The sequence below is a fragment of the Notothenia rossii genome (assembly GCF_949606895.1).
Source record: "Notothenia rossii genome assembly, chromosome: 1".
Taxonomy (NCBI): domain Eukaryota; kingdom Metazoa; phylum Chordata; class Actinopteri; order Perciformes; family Nototheniidae; genus Notothenia; species Notothenia rossii.
This window is the reverse complement of record NC_136912.1, coordinates 74,834,898-74,851,321: the sequence shown is the minus strand read 5'-3', so window position 1 is coordinate 74,851,321 and position 16,424 is coordinate 74,834,898. Positions and strand designations below refer to the sequence as shown.

Sequence of the window (16,424 nt, the reverse complement as noted above, 5' to 3'; positions counted from 1 at the left end):
TTAGCTGTTTGTTTTTGAGGGAATAGCAGGAGGCATTTTCATTATTTGAGGTAGGAATACAAACAATGCTGAGGAGAACATAATAAACAAGGCATACATCTTAAAGTAGGATGTGAACCTCCCCCCTCTCCCGTCGGCCCGTATGGTGGCCCAGATGGTCCAGGTCCACTGGGGATAATAATGGCAGACTAATGCAATGTTAACAGTGACAGTACATTAATGTAAAAGTGTTGTCTCATTAGCATTAGCCTGCTGTTAGCGGGCTGCTAGGCCACTGATGGCAGTCAAGGGGGGGTCAGGGGGTCCTGTAGAGGGCCTGCCGCTGATGTTACTGTGAATCTTGGTGGTGTGAAGAAGTTGAGATCCATGTTGAAGAATTTTAGACATCAATAGGTGATAAATTGGGGGGGGAATGATAGAGGGTCAACAATTCAGACCGAATTACAAGTGACAAAGATGGATTCGGTTGGTTGTGACGCAATTTATTAACCTATTCTTCAACGGATGATCTTTTCCTTCTCCCATCACTCTCTCCTAATGTAAAGCTTTTATGTATCATGAAATGTAACAGGATGTGATTGGATTCATTCTAAATGTTTCTTATTGTCAACAAATCCCACAAAATGAAAGAAACCAACAATGTGTAAGTCCTTCTCTCAATATCCTGTCTGTAGTCCTCAGCCCATTAACTCATACTAAAGACCTGCTTTGAATCTTATTATTATATAAAAGGTCTGAAGTTTCCTCAGACAGATATAGATATATTTTCAATATTTTATCTCATACAGTAAAGGAACATTTGATTCAGTGCAACTTGTGGCTCATTGATGTGTTTTCAATGAATTTTGGACTCTGGCTTTATCTACACGGACAATACTTGACAGTTGGATGAATCCATTCTTGGTTAAGTCTTTTCACAGGATTTGTTGGAAATATGAAAAAAAAGAGTAGCCCTATCCTTATCTGATAATACCTGAGTAAGTCGTGTAAGGTTTCAGCTGAGATATTGCAGAATAATGTTCTTTTCTCTGTCATTTTCTCTGCATCTCTTCCTCTCTGCCTCTGTTCCTTTCCTCCAGTCTGTCTCTTTTGGAGGAGTTTGACTGTAGTTGTAATGAGTTGGAGTCGTTGCCTCCCACTATCGGCTACCTGCACAACCTGAGGACGTTTGCTGCTGACGAGAACTTCCTCATAGAGCTGCCCCGGGAGGTAGGAGGAATCAACATACTGTATAATGAACCTTTACACATCCTCAGTCAACGAAAGAGAGTATCAATTATGGAAATGTACTGTTTTTTTATTTATTTCTATGAACATAATTTAAGTATTTATGTGATTCTCTACAGTTGGTCAAATAGCAATTAAAGATTCTATTTGGTTTGCTACTTTTACAGATGTTCAGACATTTTAAAGACCCAACCATTGATCCAGTAAATCTCTGGTACTTAAAACTGTAAATGTAATGTTGCATGTTCTAAGGTGTGTATTCAGTAATATACTTAATTGTATTGTGATCTGATAGTGTGTGTGTGTGTGTGTGTGTGTGTGTGTGTGTGTGTGTGTGTGTGTGTGTGTGTGTGTGTGTGTGTGTGTGTGTGTGTGTGTGTGTGTGTGTGTGTGTGTGTGTGTGTGTGTGTGTGTGTGTGTGTGTGTGTGTCTCAGATCGGTAACTGTAAGAACGTGACGGTAATGTCGATGCGTTCCAACAAACTGGAATTTCTTCCTGATGAGATTGGACAGATGACTAAACTAAGAGTCCTTAACCTGAGTGATAACAGGTACACACACACACAACATTTTCTCAATGGCCGTTTTGATTATGTAGCTCTTCTCATGGCCTGCAGTTTCCATGGGGATGGTGAGTGTGTTGCCATGGTTACGTGCTCTGCAGGCTGTACAGTGCGTGGGCACAAGAAACCTCTCTCTTTTCTTTCTCCCCCCACCCGCCCTCCCTCCTTTTTTCTGTGTCTCTCTCTCAGGTTAAAAAATCTACCGTTTACCTTTACCAAGCTGAAGGACCTGGCAGCTCTCTGGCTCTCTGACAATCAGGTATCTCCTCCTCATAATTTCACCAGGAGAGAGTGTACATGCTAACAAGTAAAGTATGCAGCACAAACACACACAGCTTCAGTTTATATACAGTAAGTTAACCAGGCCCTTAGTGGACTCAGACTATTTGTAAGAGGTATTCATCTATGAATTCTTCCGTTTTATCATATTGATTATAAACGCCTGCTGTTGCCTGTGATGCAAGCCCAATATCTCCTTCCTCTGTTGCAAGTGCATTATTCCTTTATCTCCAAGGAAAACATTTTAAGTTAAACATCTGCAGTAAGGGTTGGGTATTACTGATACGATGGCCTCGTAAGAACTCAGATGCTCAATTCCGTTGCTTGATAATCTTCTTTATTGTTAAGAAAACCAAAGCTATCAATAATGACTCCTAGCCTCTACTAGGATTCTCCATAGAATCACTAGGTTCAACTAGGTAATGTAACATGAATCTCTGGTAAACAGGCATAGAGATAACGACATCACAAGACGAACCGACACCAGACAAAGGGAGAGAGGGACTAAATATACACATTAGGCAATGGGGCACAGGTGGACACAATCAGGGGTGGGAACAACAATCACTCTAGCAGGTGCCACACGGACAGGAAGTGCCGACACCTGGAGAGAGAGAGTAGAGTAATTAACATCAAAAGACAGATATACAAAACACTAAAACACAACAGCTAACAGGATACTATCGCTAAAACCTTACAATTACCTTTAGCAGAATTATCTTTACTGTTCCCTTTATCTTTATTTTTGGCCGGCAATGTTTAGTTTTCTGAGGCCGAATGATGAGTTGATGACGTGCTTTATTAAATAATTTACTGCATTTAACTGTACGCAGAAATACTACCAATAACAATCTCACTCTACTGCAGTGGTTCTCAAAGTGGGGGGCGCAGAGGCATGACAGGGGGGGCAGAGGCATGACAGGGGGGGCGCGAGAGACCAGGAGGAGAAATGGTTATTATTAAAAAAAAAAATAAGAGAGAGAGAGCGCGAGAGAGAGAGAGAGAGCGCACCGGTACCGGAGATCGTTGTTGTTAGCTTCTCTCAGTGATATCTCAGTGGGTCTCAAACGTTTTGGTCACCATTAATGTAAACAATTATTAATTATTTCCGATCATTATAGTTATAAAAAAAATAGAGAATAAACAGGTATGAAATACTATGACATTAAAAAATGAATAAAGTTTAAAAGGGGAGTGATTTGTAAAATATCCATAAAGAAAAAGTAAATCTGTTTACAGTTTTGTTTCAAATGGGTGTTGAGAGATGTATCCATAGATCTCTTCATTTTGCTCTCAAAGTGCACCAGATTGATGCTTTTAACTTCAATATTTAAAAATCTTCCCTGGGGAGCTTGCCCCCGGACCCCCCTATGTGAGTTCCACACACCACCTATAAAAATAGCACTTTACCCCTGCTTACACCTATATGCTGTGAGCTGATTATCGAGCCTTCATTGTAACAGTCGTGGGTACACTGTGTGTGCGTGTGGCGAGTGCTGCAGTAGAGAATTCCACTGTAGCGCCCGGTACATTAATGGGAAACCCTAAATGTTTGAGCACCCTCTATGAAACTTCAAGCTGCCCCACAGCACCCCCAAAATAAATCTCTGGCGCCGCCACTGAGCCTGACTATTTGTGTTGGGGGGGGCCGACTTTTTTTTCTCCAAAGGGGGAGCCTGGCAGAAAAAGTTTGAGAACCACTGCTCTACTGTATGATGCAGTCAGTGGTGTGCATTAAGTATGAAGCGTTATTGTTCTATATTATTTTGCTATAACTACTATGAATATTAACATTTCATATCAAATTTAAAGTTACATCAAAGTCAGATCATTTGAAATCTAAGTCAATCTTTTTTAAACAGCTCTAGATGTAAGAACATTTGAAATTCAAATGCAATCAAGGAAAGTTTGTTCAGTCTTTTGCTTAAAATTGGCACTCAAGTATGCAAATGTTGCAACAGAAACTCACATTAAGCAATGTCATTTGCACTTTTTTATTCAAATGAACCAGCAGAATGTGTTAAAGTTTAATGACTGGTTTTCTTTCATTCATATACCAAAACAGCAATGCATTAATGTAGTTTGATTTGCTATATATACATATGCGATAATATATTATTATATCACATTACTATTTTAATCGATGTCAGTCAATGTGTTTTATGAGTCAATCATGAAAATTAAAGAGGCATTTAACAATTTATTCAACTCATTGAATACACAATTCTAATTTGTGTCTCCCCTTTATGAATATTAGGTAAAGTGGTAAATTCTACTTCTGTGTGTGTCTGTGTTTGCAGTCCAAGGCTCTGATCCCGCTGCAGACAGAAGCCCACCCTGAAACCAAACAGAAGGTTTTGACCAACTACATGTTTCCTCAGCAACCGCGACACGATGAGGGTACAAACTGTGTGTCTGTATGTCTATGTGTGTGGATAGACATGAAACAAAAGCCCAGAGAATGATTTGTTTTTATCACACTATAGCAATATTACAACAATAATACATTGCAGCATGTGCTCTGAAGCTATGGGTCTAAATGTGTGTGATTTGTGGGTTTGTAAATATACGTTTGAGCTGAATGTGGAAGTAATTGTGTGTACAGTAAGTGTGTGTCTAACAATCTGCAGACACATGTTTGACAACGGTTTTAACCCTGTCCTTGGTGTTTGTTTTTGGTCGTGCTTTCAGATTACCAGTCGGACAGTGACAGCTTTAATCCCATCCTGTGGGAGGAGCAGAGGCAGCAGAGGATGACTGTGGCCTTTGACTTTGATGACAAGAAAGAAGAGGAAGACAACTCTGGGAAGGTCAAGGTCAGCTCTCTTTCTCTGTGTTTCTGTCTGTCTGACCGTCTTTCTCTCTGTGAAGTATCTGAGCAGGGGGGGTTACATGAGGCATCAGGGCTTTATATTCAAGTTCTGCAAAGCCAGCGTTAACCGGCTGGCAGCTGGAGCACCCCCAACTGTTTTATTAATTCACTCTTAGATTCTTAAATAGATTTGGATCAATTTGGCGGTGGAGTTTCTTTATCTCTGATGCTACATCTCATATTTCCAACACTAAAGCTTATGGATCTTATAGTATTTAGAGCCATTTGTAATACATGAAAGGCACAATCTTTGTGCCAAAGTTCAAATGTTTAATCAGAATCAGAGTCAGCTTTACTGGCCAAGTATGTGTGCATATACAAGGAATTTGACTCAAAAATATACATAAAAAAATATCTGTTCCTAATTGGGACAATATAAATCTAATTTCAAAGTTAATACCTGACATTTTTACAAGCCTTAAGTTTACAAAAAAACTATTATTTTACTCATACTGTCTGTCTGAATATACATGTGTCTCTGTCTGAAATGCTCAGTTTAGTGCCTACTTAAAGAAGCTTAGTATGTGTATGAAACATTATTGCTCTGTCAGTAACGTAATGTGAGTATGACACATTTGAAAAACTACCACAACATAACAATCAACAACAATTTATGTCTTCATTTAAATGTTTTGACGTTTCACAGACACTTATTTTCTACCATATCTACTAAACGCTTGCTGCGTGTTTTTGTGTCATTTTACCTGTGTTTCCTAACATATTCACTTTTTTGTGTGTAGGTGGAGATTAACCTTAAGCGCTACCCGACACCTTACCCTGAGGACCTCAAGAACATGGTCAAGTCAGTGCAAAGCCTAGTGGGTAAAAGTGTACACGGCGGGCATGGGCACCAACACCAGCATCAGCACCAACTCCAGCACCAGCACCAGCACCAGCTGAGCACAGGCACTGCCACATCGGCAGGAACCAACATGGAACACACACACCTCAGCAAAGAGTATGAACCACCGTGGCCCCTTCCTCCTAAAGAGGTAGGAAACACACACTCCAAGCCTCACAGGTTATGTTTCGTCTTTTTCCAGTTATATATGTAAAAAAAAAAAAGATTTCTCATGCATATCCTGAAAAATGAATATTGTTTGTATCACACAAAAAAAAACATCACCATACCACACCATACAATACATCAGTGTTTCTGTAGGATTGATACCTGTGATCATAAAGGTATAAGAGCAGTGTGTGTGTGTGTGTGTGTGTGTGTGTGTGTGTGTGTGTGTGTGTGTGTGTGTGTGTGTGTGTGTGTGTGTGTGTGTGTGTGTGTGTGTGTGTGTGTGTGTGTGTGTGTGTGTGTGTGTGTGTGTGTGTGTGTGTGTGTGTGTGTTCCAGGTGATAGACAGAGAGATGCAGGACTTCTCTCAGTCTCAGCTAATGGATCAGGGATCAATGCATAACTCTGGCATTGACATTCCTAAGAGGAAGGACAAAGAGGACCTGACAGAGAGCTCCGAGGTTTGTCACCTAGAGTGCTAAATACACACACACACACACACACACACACACACACACACACACACACACACACACACACACACACACACACACACACACACAAACTCACACAGCACATGTCCATATAGTTTTGGCTTTGTGCTCAATTTGGTGTTTTTTCACCCTTGGGACAATGATACCATATTTATTTCACCTTGTAAATCCATATTCATTTTTTTGTCTTTTTTTACGTTCATGTGTTTCATTTCTGGTGATTTTCATTTACCCGGACAATGAGAAAAATGGTATACCTAAACAAAATATTAAACGTTAAGTGGTAGGATGCTACATGGATCAGAGTACTACATTGTGTTACATGTAAACATAACAAATTGTGCATTTGTGTCCTTCCTTGTGTTTTTGCAAATGACAACTAAACTGGGAGCAAGTTTTCCATTTCAAAGCACATCTGGTGACCTCTACGGTGGTTTCGATTATTTAAAGCTTTCCACTACACGAGCTTTACAGATATAAACAGGCTAAAGTTTCATGGGTATATTATTTATGACTTATCAGGTTGAAAATGGGTTGCCTTAAATATTTTATTTTTGTGATTCTAACCCCTAAGTGGGCTGTGTTTGTGTCTGTGCTTTAGCTAGCTGATGTGACCCTGTGTGTTTTGTTTCTCTGCAGGATTCTATGGGCGGCTCTCCCAACGACATCCGTATCTCTGACATGAGGCCCACCCTGGTGGAGCCCCCTATGTACAAACCAAAGGTGGTGCTGCTGGGGAAGGACAAGAAAGGTACTGTATGAGATGGTTTAATGTAAAAAAGAAACACACAAAGGCTCAAACACATTAGTTAAGACACATGGGTGCACACACACAAAGGAATTTAATGCGGTCTATTGTGAAGCGCTGTGGGGCATGTTGTAATAGTGTCCACTAATTAGTCATGGTGGTAAGCGGATTAATTTCAGAGTGGGAGGAAACACCATAAACCTCTACAGTGAATCTGAATAGAATGTGTTCAGCTTTTACTTATTTTGCCCTGAAGTCCTCAGTTCCATCAGAGGTACACTAAAGTTTAAATTATGCACCCAAAGCTTATTTTCCTGCCCTATCAAAATCTGCTTTTGTTTTGAATAATTGACTGCTTTAATCTAGTCGACTGAACGAAACAGTTTGTTATATCTCACAGGCTCCGCCCTCTACTGGACTCTATGCGTACTACCCCTTGACCTTACTATGCGAGCGTTCACCTACTGAGATATCTTTAAACATAGCCGGCCCTCGGGGCGGGCCTACCTGAGTGCGCGCGCAAGCCCACCTTATATAAGGCAGCCTTGCCTCCTGACTGTCATCCTTTTCTCTTCAGTGAGCAGGATAAACAACTGAGAGAGCGAAAGAGAGAGAAGAAGATCGAGCAAAGAATGGAAAACTCACCAGTCCTCGAGCACCGACCCTGTCCTGCGTGCACCGGCCTAATCGCAGGGGCCGATCCCCACCGCCTGTGTTTCGAGTGTCTGGGGCCTGAACACGTCGGGGACGGCTTGCAGTCTCCCTCCTGTAATGCCTGCCGGATGCTACTGCACTGCATGGAGCATTTTCAGGCCTACTATGTGTCGCAGGAGGACCATGTGTAGGGTACTTCCTGGTTCCCAAGAAGACAGGAGAATTCAGACCCATCCTAGATCTCTGCAGCCTAAGTCGGCACATCGCCTGCAAGAAATTCCAGATGGGGATGGTGCAGCCGGGCGACTGGTTTACAACCATCGACCTTAAGGACGCTTACTTTCATGTCGAAATTGTTCCAAGACACAGAAAGTATTTGCGTTTTGCCTTCCAGGGGATAGCCTACGAGCACAACAGGCTGCCATTTGGCTACTCTCTATCCCCACACACGTTCAGCAAATGTGTGGCCACGACACTTCAGCTGCTTCGCGACCATGGCATGAGGTTTTTCTTTTATCTGGACGACCTCATAGTCATGGCCAGGTCCAGGGAATGGGCAATGTTTCACACAGCCCAATTGATCCTACACCTAACCAAGTTGGGTTTTGCGGTCAATTGGAAGAAGAGCAATCCCATACCTCACCAGCAGGTGCAGTATCTAGGGATGGTGCTCGATGCAGGCAGGCTACGCGCCACCCTGTCGGAAAGCAGACAGGCGTCCCTGCTGCGAGCAGTTCGCAGACTGCGACAGGGGGCAACGGTGACAGCTTTGACCATCATGCAGACTCTGGGTCTCATGGCGGCTGCTCACTCCGTGGTGCCGCTGGGGTTGCTGCATATGCGCCGCCTGCAAAGGTGGTTTCCTGGCCTTCGTTGAGATCCCAAGAGGAACAAACGACGTCTGGTGACTATCCCCCCCTCAGTGGTGGGCAACCTCTGGTACTGGGGGTCCCCAGTACATCTTCGGTGGGGAGCTCCGCTGGGGCGAGTGACCTCCTACATTACGGTGTTCACAGACGCATCCGTGACAGGATTGGGGGGGGAGCTGCCTAGAGAGAGCTATAGGTGGTCGCTGCGCTCTGACGGAGACTCAACACAGCAACCTCCTAGAGCTGCGGGCAGTAGGGTTGGTCCTCCAGCACTTCAAACCCGTAATACTGGGCAAACATGTGCTGGTGAGTAACACATGTTTATAACGGCACCACAGTGGCGTACATCAACAGGCAGGGCGGAGTCCGCTCCGCCGCCTTGTTGACCACAGCAGAGAACCTGTGGTTATGGGCCTCAGAGATTGTGTCCACATCCCGGGACTGGAGAACAGGGGGGCCGACCTAATGTCAAGAGGCGGGCCCCTGCCAGATGAGTGGGTGCTTCACCAGGAGATGTGGGACCGGTCCGGGAGAGTGGAGGTGGACCTGTTCGCCAACCGGCGAAACAGCCACTGTACTATGTGGTTTTCCCCTGTACTCTGTGGTTTTCCGCCCTTGGGGGTGGACGCGTTTGCACACGAGCCATGGCCAAGCTGCTCTACGCCTTTCCACCGCTGCGCCTTATTCTCCCCCTCATGGAGAGGGTGAGACGAGAACATCTGTCAGTCATCCTATTGGCCCCAGACCGCTGCGTGGCGCCGTGGTTCGCGGAGGTGACACAGATGATGATAGGCCAGCCCTGGGCAGTTCCTCAGGTCTGGGGGGCGATGTCTCACGGGAATGGTGCAATAGGGGCATTACCCTCTCTGGGCCAACCTCTCCAGGCTTGGCTCCTGAGAGGGACAGGCTGACACAGGGGGGATTGTCTGACGAAGTTATCCAGGCAGCAAGAGCAGGATCCACCACAGCCTGTTACAGGCCAAACTGGTTGGGATTCCAGCGATGGTGTGAAGAGGGAAGTCTAGAGCCCTTATCTTGTACGATGGGCTCTATTCTGTCCTACTTGCTTATTCCACAGTTAAAGTGTATGCAGCAGCCATTTCATTCTGTCATGAGGGATTTGGCGGCAGGTCCGCCTTCAGTCAGCCGCTTATGTCGCGGCCCAGTAGTGCACGCCTCCGCCCCGCAATGGGACCTGCCGTTGGTGCTCGAGGCTTTCGTCACAGAACCATTTGAGCCTCTGGAGCTCTCCTCCCTGAAGGCGCTGTCATTAAAAACAGCGTTGCTGCTGGCCCTGACTTCGGCCAAGAGAGTGTCCGAACTGACCGCTCTGTCGGTACACCTGAGTTGCCGGTGGATCCGGGGTGACCGTAGCGGGGCGACACTCCGGCCAAACACCTCCTTTGTTCCCAAGAACTTAAGGAGTTCGTTCAGGGCGGCTTTAGTCTTCCACCCCATATTGGGGACAGCGAGGCTAAACTGCACCTCCTCTGCCTGGGAACCTTCCTCACTATTTTCCATGCAAGCGTGTCTGAGTGTGCTCTATCAGCCAAGTAAACTGCGGCCCCGACTCCTCCACGGTCATGGCCGAGGGAGGAGAGGTTGCGTTGCAGTGGCTGCTAACCAAAAAGCCGATCAGGGGCAGTGTGATGGGTTATTGGACGACAGGGCGTGTATCCATTAGGACTCCACCCACTGTACCCATAGAGTCCAGTAGAGGGCGGAGCCTGTGAGATATAACGATGGGTTACGTATTGTAACCCTATAAGCACAGGCGGAGCCCTCTACTAGGGGCCCTGTCTAAGCTGCTCGCTGAAGAGGGTGTAGGATGACAGTCAGGAGGCGAGGCCGCCTTATATAGGGTGGGCTTGCATGCACACTCAGGTAGGCCCGCCCCGAGGGCCGGCTACGTTTAAAGATATCTCAGTAGGTGAACGCTCGCATAGTAAAATCAAGGTCCCATAGAGTCCAGTAGAGGGCTCCGTCTGTGCTTATATATTATATAACTAGGCTTACAATACGTATCCCATCGTTATCTGTTCTCTGTGACAAACTGTAGCTCTGTGTAATTCAGCGCTCCGTTGTGCCCCTTTGTTAGGGAGCTTTCTGTGAAGTGATTAAAACTCAATCAGCTTGTCTGTACATTCCTATTGAAGGATCTTGTGGTAAAGTTAATAAGCAGCTATCTTTTGTTTGGTTGGTCAGGATCTTAATAGGTTTTTGACTCATGATGATGCGTTCTTGAATTAAATAGAACTTGTGTGGGTTAATAAAGATTTCAACTGTTAAACCCATTTTTTTCTAACCAGGCCATGTGCAGTGGACTCAATATTGTACAAACACATACAGTATGAGAGTGCTACAGGAATCTGGGTTAAGAAACCATAGACAAGAAAGAAATGAGATTTCTCTGCGTCAGTCACATACCATTTACAGGATTCAATGCAATTCAGCCTAAACATCATTCTGGATACACTTTCTGGTGCTGTTGTAACTCTCATTAGCTTTTGATCTCCAAGTTAAAAGTTTCAACATCCGAATAGTGAGCTGGAATTTAGGAGAATTGCTTTGTCCTAATAGAGGGTTTGTTTATTTCCATAAGAATACAATTGTGAAAAAATGTGTTCTGTTTGGTTTCCTTGTGAGGATAATTTATCAACTCTGCCAAAGGTTTACTTTACAACCCTTTTCCTGTTGCCCTCTTGGCCTAAGACTTACACACAAGAACAAAAACAAAAATCCCTTATATTGTTATTTTGCCTTTGATTTACCAATAAAAGTTTACTTTCTTTTTTTAAATAGAAAAGTCTGAAAAATGTGTTTGGATGAAATATACACAAAAATATATATATAATAGCTAATATATATTTTCATTTGGAAATAATACATGTTGCACATTTTTGCTCAACACATGGTTTAATTAGTATCATTTTCATAAAAATGTGTCTGGATGAGTTAATCAAGACTCCTTCACACATTGATGGGGTTCCAGTTTCACTGATTTCACTTTTTAAAGGCAACACGTGGCCACAGGCTAATGATTAAGCTAATAGCTTTGGGTAGAGCTAGCAAAAACCCACCGGGTCTAGTTCATCCCATTTAAACACAAATCAATAAGATGTTGAGCATATTTTATTAAATGAAAATGGAAATTAGCCATGTCTGTATATTTTCCTGAGATTATCACATTATGTTAAGAAATCAGCTGATCACAGAAAGTACTGACCTAGCATATTCGTAGATCACTATCAATGAAAGCGATATCTTCATTTGACATGCGTTATGATAAGAATTTGATTAAATCAATCAAATCCAGGTATATAAGATACAGACAAGTGATTATTTTTTCAGAAAAGCGCACTCTCTGTGAAAGAGGGCTATCAGAGTGAAAAGGATTTGACATGTTTCCCTTTCTGTCTTTGTGTCTTTGTCCAGAGTCTACAGATGAGGAGGTGGATAAGCTCCACGGTCTGAACCACAGCGGCTCCTCAGCCACCTACTCCGACTACTCTCCCTCACAGGGCTCCTCCGGCTCCTCCAACCCACCCGGGAACACACACTCACACGCACACTCTCACCAACACCAACACGCACACGCACACGCACACCCTCACGCACACCCACACACTCCCGCCCTGCCCGCCTCGAGCAAGGACCAGGCGCCTCAAACACACTGGACCAACAGGTACACACACGCTTGTTCATGTTCAATTTCATCACACCCCTCCGACTATCCATCATCTCTCCTTCTCCTTCCAGTCCAGCCTCCTCTATCTATCATTTATCTCATCCATCTATCCTATTGCTCCATCCATCCTCTCCTCCCTTCATCTTTCTGTGTCTTCTTCATCCCTCCATTCGCTTAGTCAAGGTCAGAGAGGCTCATTAGGATGCTGCAGACTCCTCTTCTGGATTCTCTCGCTCCGCTCTGTTTCAAAAAGTTTTTTTTTCACACTGACACATAAAAAGAAGCAAATAAAGAAGATTGGTCCTTTTTACGGACGTGGGTACCTTGATTGCACTGTACTTGTGATGGAGTTTAAATATAGCTTTGTAAAGTAACAAAGAGCCTTTTGAAACTGAGTTGCAATCACAAATGTTGAAGATATTAACAACATCTGAATCATATTATCGGCGTTTTCAGTAATATGCAACGGCTAAAAATGACCAAAAAACTCTAAGCTAATACTTTCAGTGATTTGAACCTTCAATACTTTCATAGCCTCGGTTTGATTGGTTTGTTTCTATGTTCTTTTTCTCTGACACCACAGGGCCTGAACAGATATTTTGTGCGACAGTGACCTTTTCCATTATCAATGGCATAGTACATCTATAATAATGTCAAAAACATATTTCTTTGTCCCGACTCTTCCTTTGCCTCTCCTTGTTCTAAGGAGTCCCTGCAGGTTGAAAGCTCGCTTTGGTATTTTTTGACATTCAAGTTGTCATTTCACAAGCCCTGGGGAGATGTGCAGATGGTTATCTGTACACTTGTTCCTTTGTCAGTGTAAAATGTGGTATTTGCAAATTGCGAGTGGCGGTGAAAGCACTAATGTTTTCGGTTCAAGGCTGCTCTCGGAAACATTAGTTACAACAAACATGGTTGTTCACCAAATTGATCTTCCAGAGAGACATCAGAGATAGGGACAGAAAGGTCTGCTGTTTTAGTGCCCATCGTCTCAGATTAAATATACAGAACATAGTAATGTAGTATTTTTCAGTCCATTTTCATTATCTTCCACAGCATAATTTAGTCGGAATGCTGTTAACAGCATTCCGACTAACTGTTATTCTACGGACAACATTTTTATTATTATTCCGCCGGGTTATTTTGGCCCTCTTCTCCTCCCGCATTGAACATCGCAAGAACTCCGTTCAAACATCAAAACGTTCAGCTCGGTCGGGAATCCATTGCTATTACTTTTCTCATTCATAACTTTCATAATTCCAGAGATACATCCCATAATACATCACATTTTTAACATTGAAGTCAATGGAGGAAATCGTCAGACTTCAACAAATCTTCATGCGACTTTAACTGCTAACTGTTCATTCATACTTTCACTCAGAAACCTCATTCCAACTTTAAAATGTTACACATCTTTCTGACATAATTCGTGTAAAACAACTTTTAAATCTGATTCTTACTTTTAGAGATATTAAACATTGTTCAGACCTTGTTTTAGAGGTTTTCTTCACATTTTAACATTAACTAGAGTGTGTGATGTCACAGCTAGAGTGGAGGACAGCTTGAAATTCGCATTCATATAATTTTTTTAAACTGCCATAATTCCCAAACCCTACATTCCTGAGACATAATTTATCATGACAAACGTAGGAAAACATCTCGTAGCTTGAAAAATTACAAATAATTAAGCAAAATAATTAAACAAAATGCTTTTTGAGGGCATGAAGTGACAAAAACGTTCAACATTCCTCCATTAAACCCCATTGTAATTTCAGGCAGATATTTCCTCACGGCAGCAGCCGCACACCTTTAGTTAAACTGCCAAAAAGGCCACATTATTAACCCGAAACTACACAAAAATTACACTTCAGATACTCAACTTCCTTGACATGCTTCACGTTTTGAAATTTCACAGATATCTGTTACGGTTCTTCCACAAAACGTTCACATGTAAGAGGTTTATCTCTCATTCAGAACAATGAAGCCTTTGATCTCTACAGAGCTCGTTAGCTCAACTATAAACACCTGTGTAATGGAACACGATGATGTCATCACTCCAACTGACATGCTCAGAGCAGCAGACTTCAGATAGCAGTGTGCTAACAGTCCAGCCGTGAAGACATCTACAGGACAGTTTTGAGATTTCTTCAAATGTCGTTGCCATGGCAACACAATGCTCGCCTTGAAACACGTTTTTTTCATAACTTCAGTGAAAATACTCATAACAGCCTAGAACTTCACAGGTTTGGTAACGATGCAGCCATCAACGCATCTAAGCGTAGTATGGGGTGTCATCAAATGCCGTTGCCATGGCGACGGACCACTCGCCATGAAACACGATGTGGCTGTAAATCCAATCGACACGGTCCAATCGTCCCCCAATCTTCCCTTGTATATCACCGGTCCATGCCTCAACAGCTCTACGCTAAATCTGAGATCTCACCATAAGCCGTTTCCATGGAAACGCATCCCTCGCCATAAAACATGATGTCGCTATAACTCCTATGAAAATGTTTAAAAAGTGCTCAAACTTCACATGTGTACTAACAGTCCAGCCATGAAGACATCTACGGGACAGTTTTGAGATTTCTTCAGATGCTGTTGCCATGGCAACACAATGCTCGCCCATAGTGCTCGCCTTGAAAACGGTTTTCAAAAAACTTCAGTGAAAATACTCCAAACAGCCCAAAACTTCACAGGTTTGGTAACGATGCAGCCATCAACGCATCTAAGCGTATTAAGGGGTGTCGTCAAATGCCGTTGCCATGGCGACAGATAATTCGCCATCAAGTTAGTTCACAAGTTTGCAGTTCAAATATTCTGCGGCTTTTCCAAGCCTTTTTACTTTCTTTTCTTCTCTCATCACACATTCAAGCCCCCACTGTTCATGTATCATTTTAATCTAAATTTTTCACTTTCTTCTTACACATTACATTTCAGCATAGCAGTTTAGCATCACATTTTCAGCATAAAGCATTCCCACTAGCAATTTCTTTAGGAATTGCATTCTCTAGTTAGTGTTTAATCTTCTGTATCTTTTCAGACTGGCTCAGTCATTCCCCAAACCCATTGACTCCAAGCCCCTGCTATCTCAGAGAGAAACCCCTCCATCAGGAACCCTGCAGCAGCGCGGGGATCGACGCCCACTGAGCGAGCCTTTTGATTGGGCCGAGGCCCCGCACTACGACAACACAGGATTTGATGCTGAGGAGTCTCCTATGGACCCTTCATCAACCAGTCAGGGAAACCCCCCGCTGGGCTCCAAACCCCGCAGCCAGTCAGCACACGGGCGGCGCCCCCTCCTCAGGCAGGAGCGGATCGTAGGGGTTCCTCTGGAGCTGGACACTCAGACGCTCCCCTTCCACGGCAACCAACGCTCCACTCCGGACAATGACCAACAATCATCCGGACATTCTTCCCAGAATCCCTGGCAGAACTGGACCAGAACCCCCAGTCCCCTGGAGGACCGAACCGCTTTTCCCTCCAAACTGGACCTTACGCCCACATCCAGTCCTAACCCTGATCGCAAGGACATTGACCAAAGGTAACTGATTGGAGCTCACATGGTCCTGAAATGTGCATTTATATTATACATCAGGCTGGGGGAATTATAGTTTTGATTTGCCCGTCTTGATGCAGATTCACAAAATATGACAACTTTCGGATTTTGAATAATTTTTATTCAAATACTTACATTTTAATGTAATGTTAATAATTTGATTGATAAAGTGATACATCTGTAATGACAGTAGTTATTATCTGCAGCCCTAATAAATCATGTTAATCTCTGAGTGTCACTGCTGTATTACAAACCAACTGATGTTGGCTGTAATATAATAATCTATACCAAAATAGTAGCATAATATGTGCTTCATATTATTATGAAGCTCCTGGAACCCCTTGTTCATTTTTGGTTCAAGGCATAAGGAGTGTCAGCAATCTTTGTATTTGTTCTGCTTCTACAACACTAGTCTAGTTAAGCTATATATTTTTTTAACACTTTACCTGTTTTTGGCTCCAA

At 43.3% G+C, this 16,424-nt stretch overlaps 1 protein-coding gene across 16 annotated transcripts in view; it reads left to right on the top strand.

The window, feature by feature from the left end:
- lrrc7 (leucine rich repeat containing 7) overlaps positions 1 to 16,424 on the top strand; it is a 126,524-nt gene that overhangs the window by 93,085 nt on the left and 17,015 nt on the right. For 15 of the 16 annotated variants that reach the window (XR_013807738.1, XR_013807739.1, XM_079678701.1 and 12 more), the window contains 10 exons: positions 1,080 to 1,209; positions 1,663 to 1,778; positions 1,980 to 2,049; positions 4,370 to 4,469; positions 4,761 to 4,885; positions 5,682 to 5,933; positions 6,289 to 6,411; positions 7,084 to 7,195; positions 12,151 to 12,400; positions 15,447 to 15,947. Coding sequence is in view for 14 of the 16 variants with exons in the window: in XM_079678701.1 (XP_079534827.1) it covers positions 1,080 to 1,209; positions 1,663 to 1,778; positions 1,980 to 2,049; positions 4,370 to 4,469; positions 4,761 to 4,885; positions 5,682 to 5,933; positions 6,289 to 6,411; positions 7,084 to 7,195; positions 12,151 to 12,400; positions 15,447 to 15,947 (1,779 nt within the window). In the remaining 2 variants the exon portion in view is untranslated. The remainder of the gene's footprint in view (positions 1 to 1,079; positions 1,210 to 1,662; positions 1,779 to 1,979; positions 2,050 to 4,369; positions 4,470 to 4,760; positions 4,886 to 5,681; positions 5,934 to 6,288; positions 6,412 to 7,083; positions 7,196 to 12,150; positions 12,401 to 15,446; positions 15,948 to 16,424) is intronic. The other variant, XM_079678697.1, reaches the window with a different exon arrangement.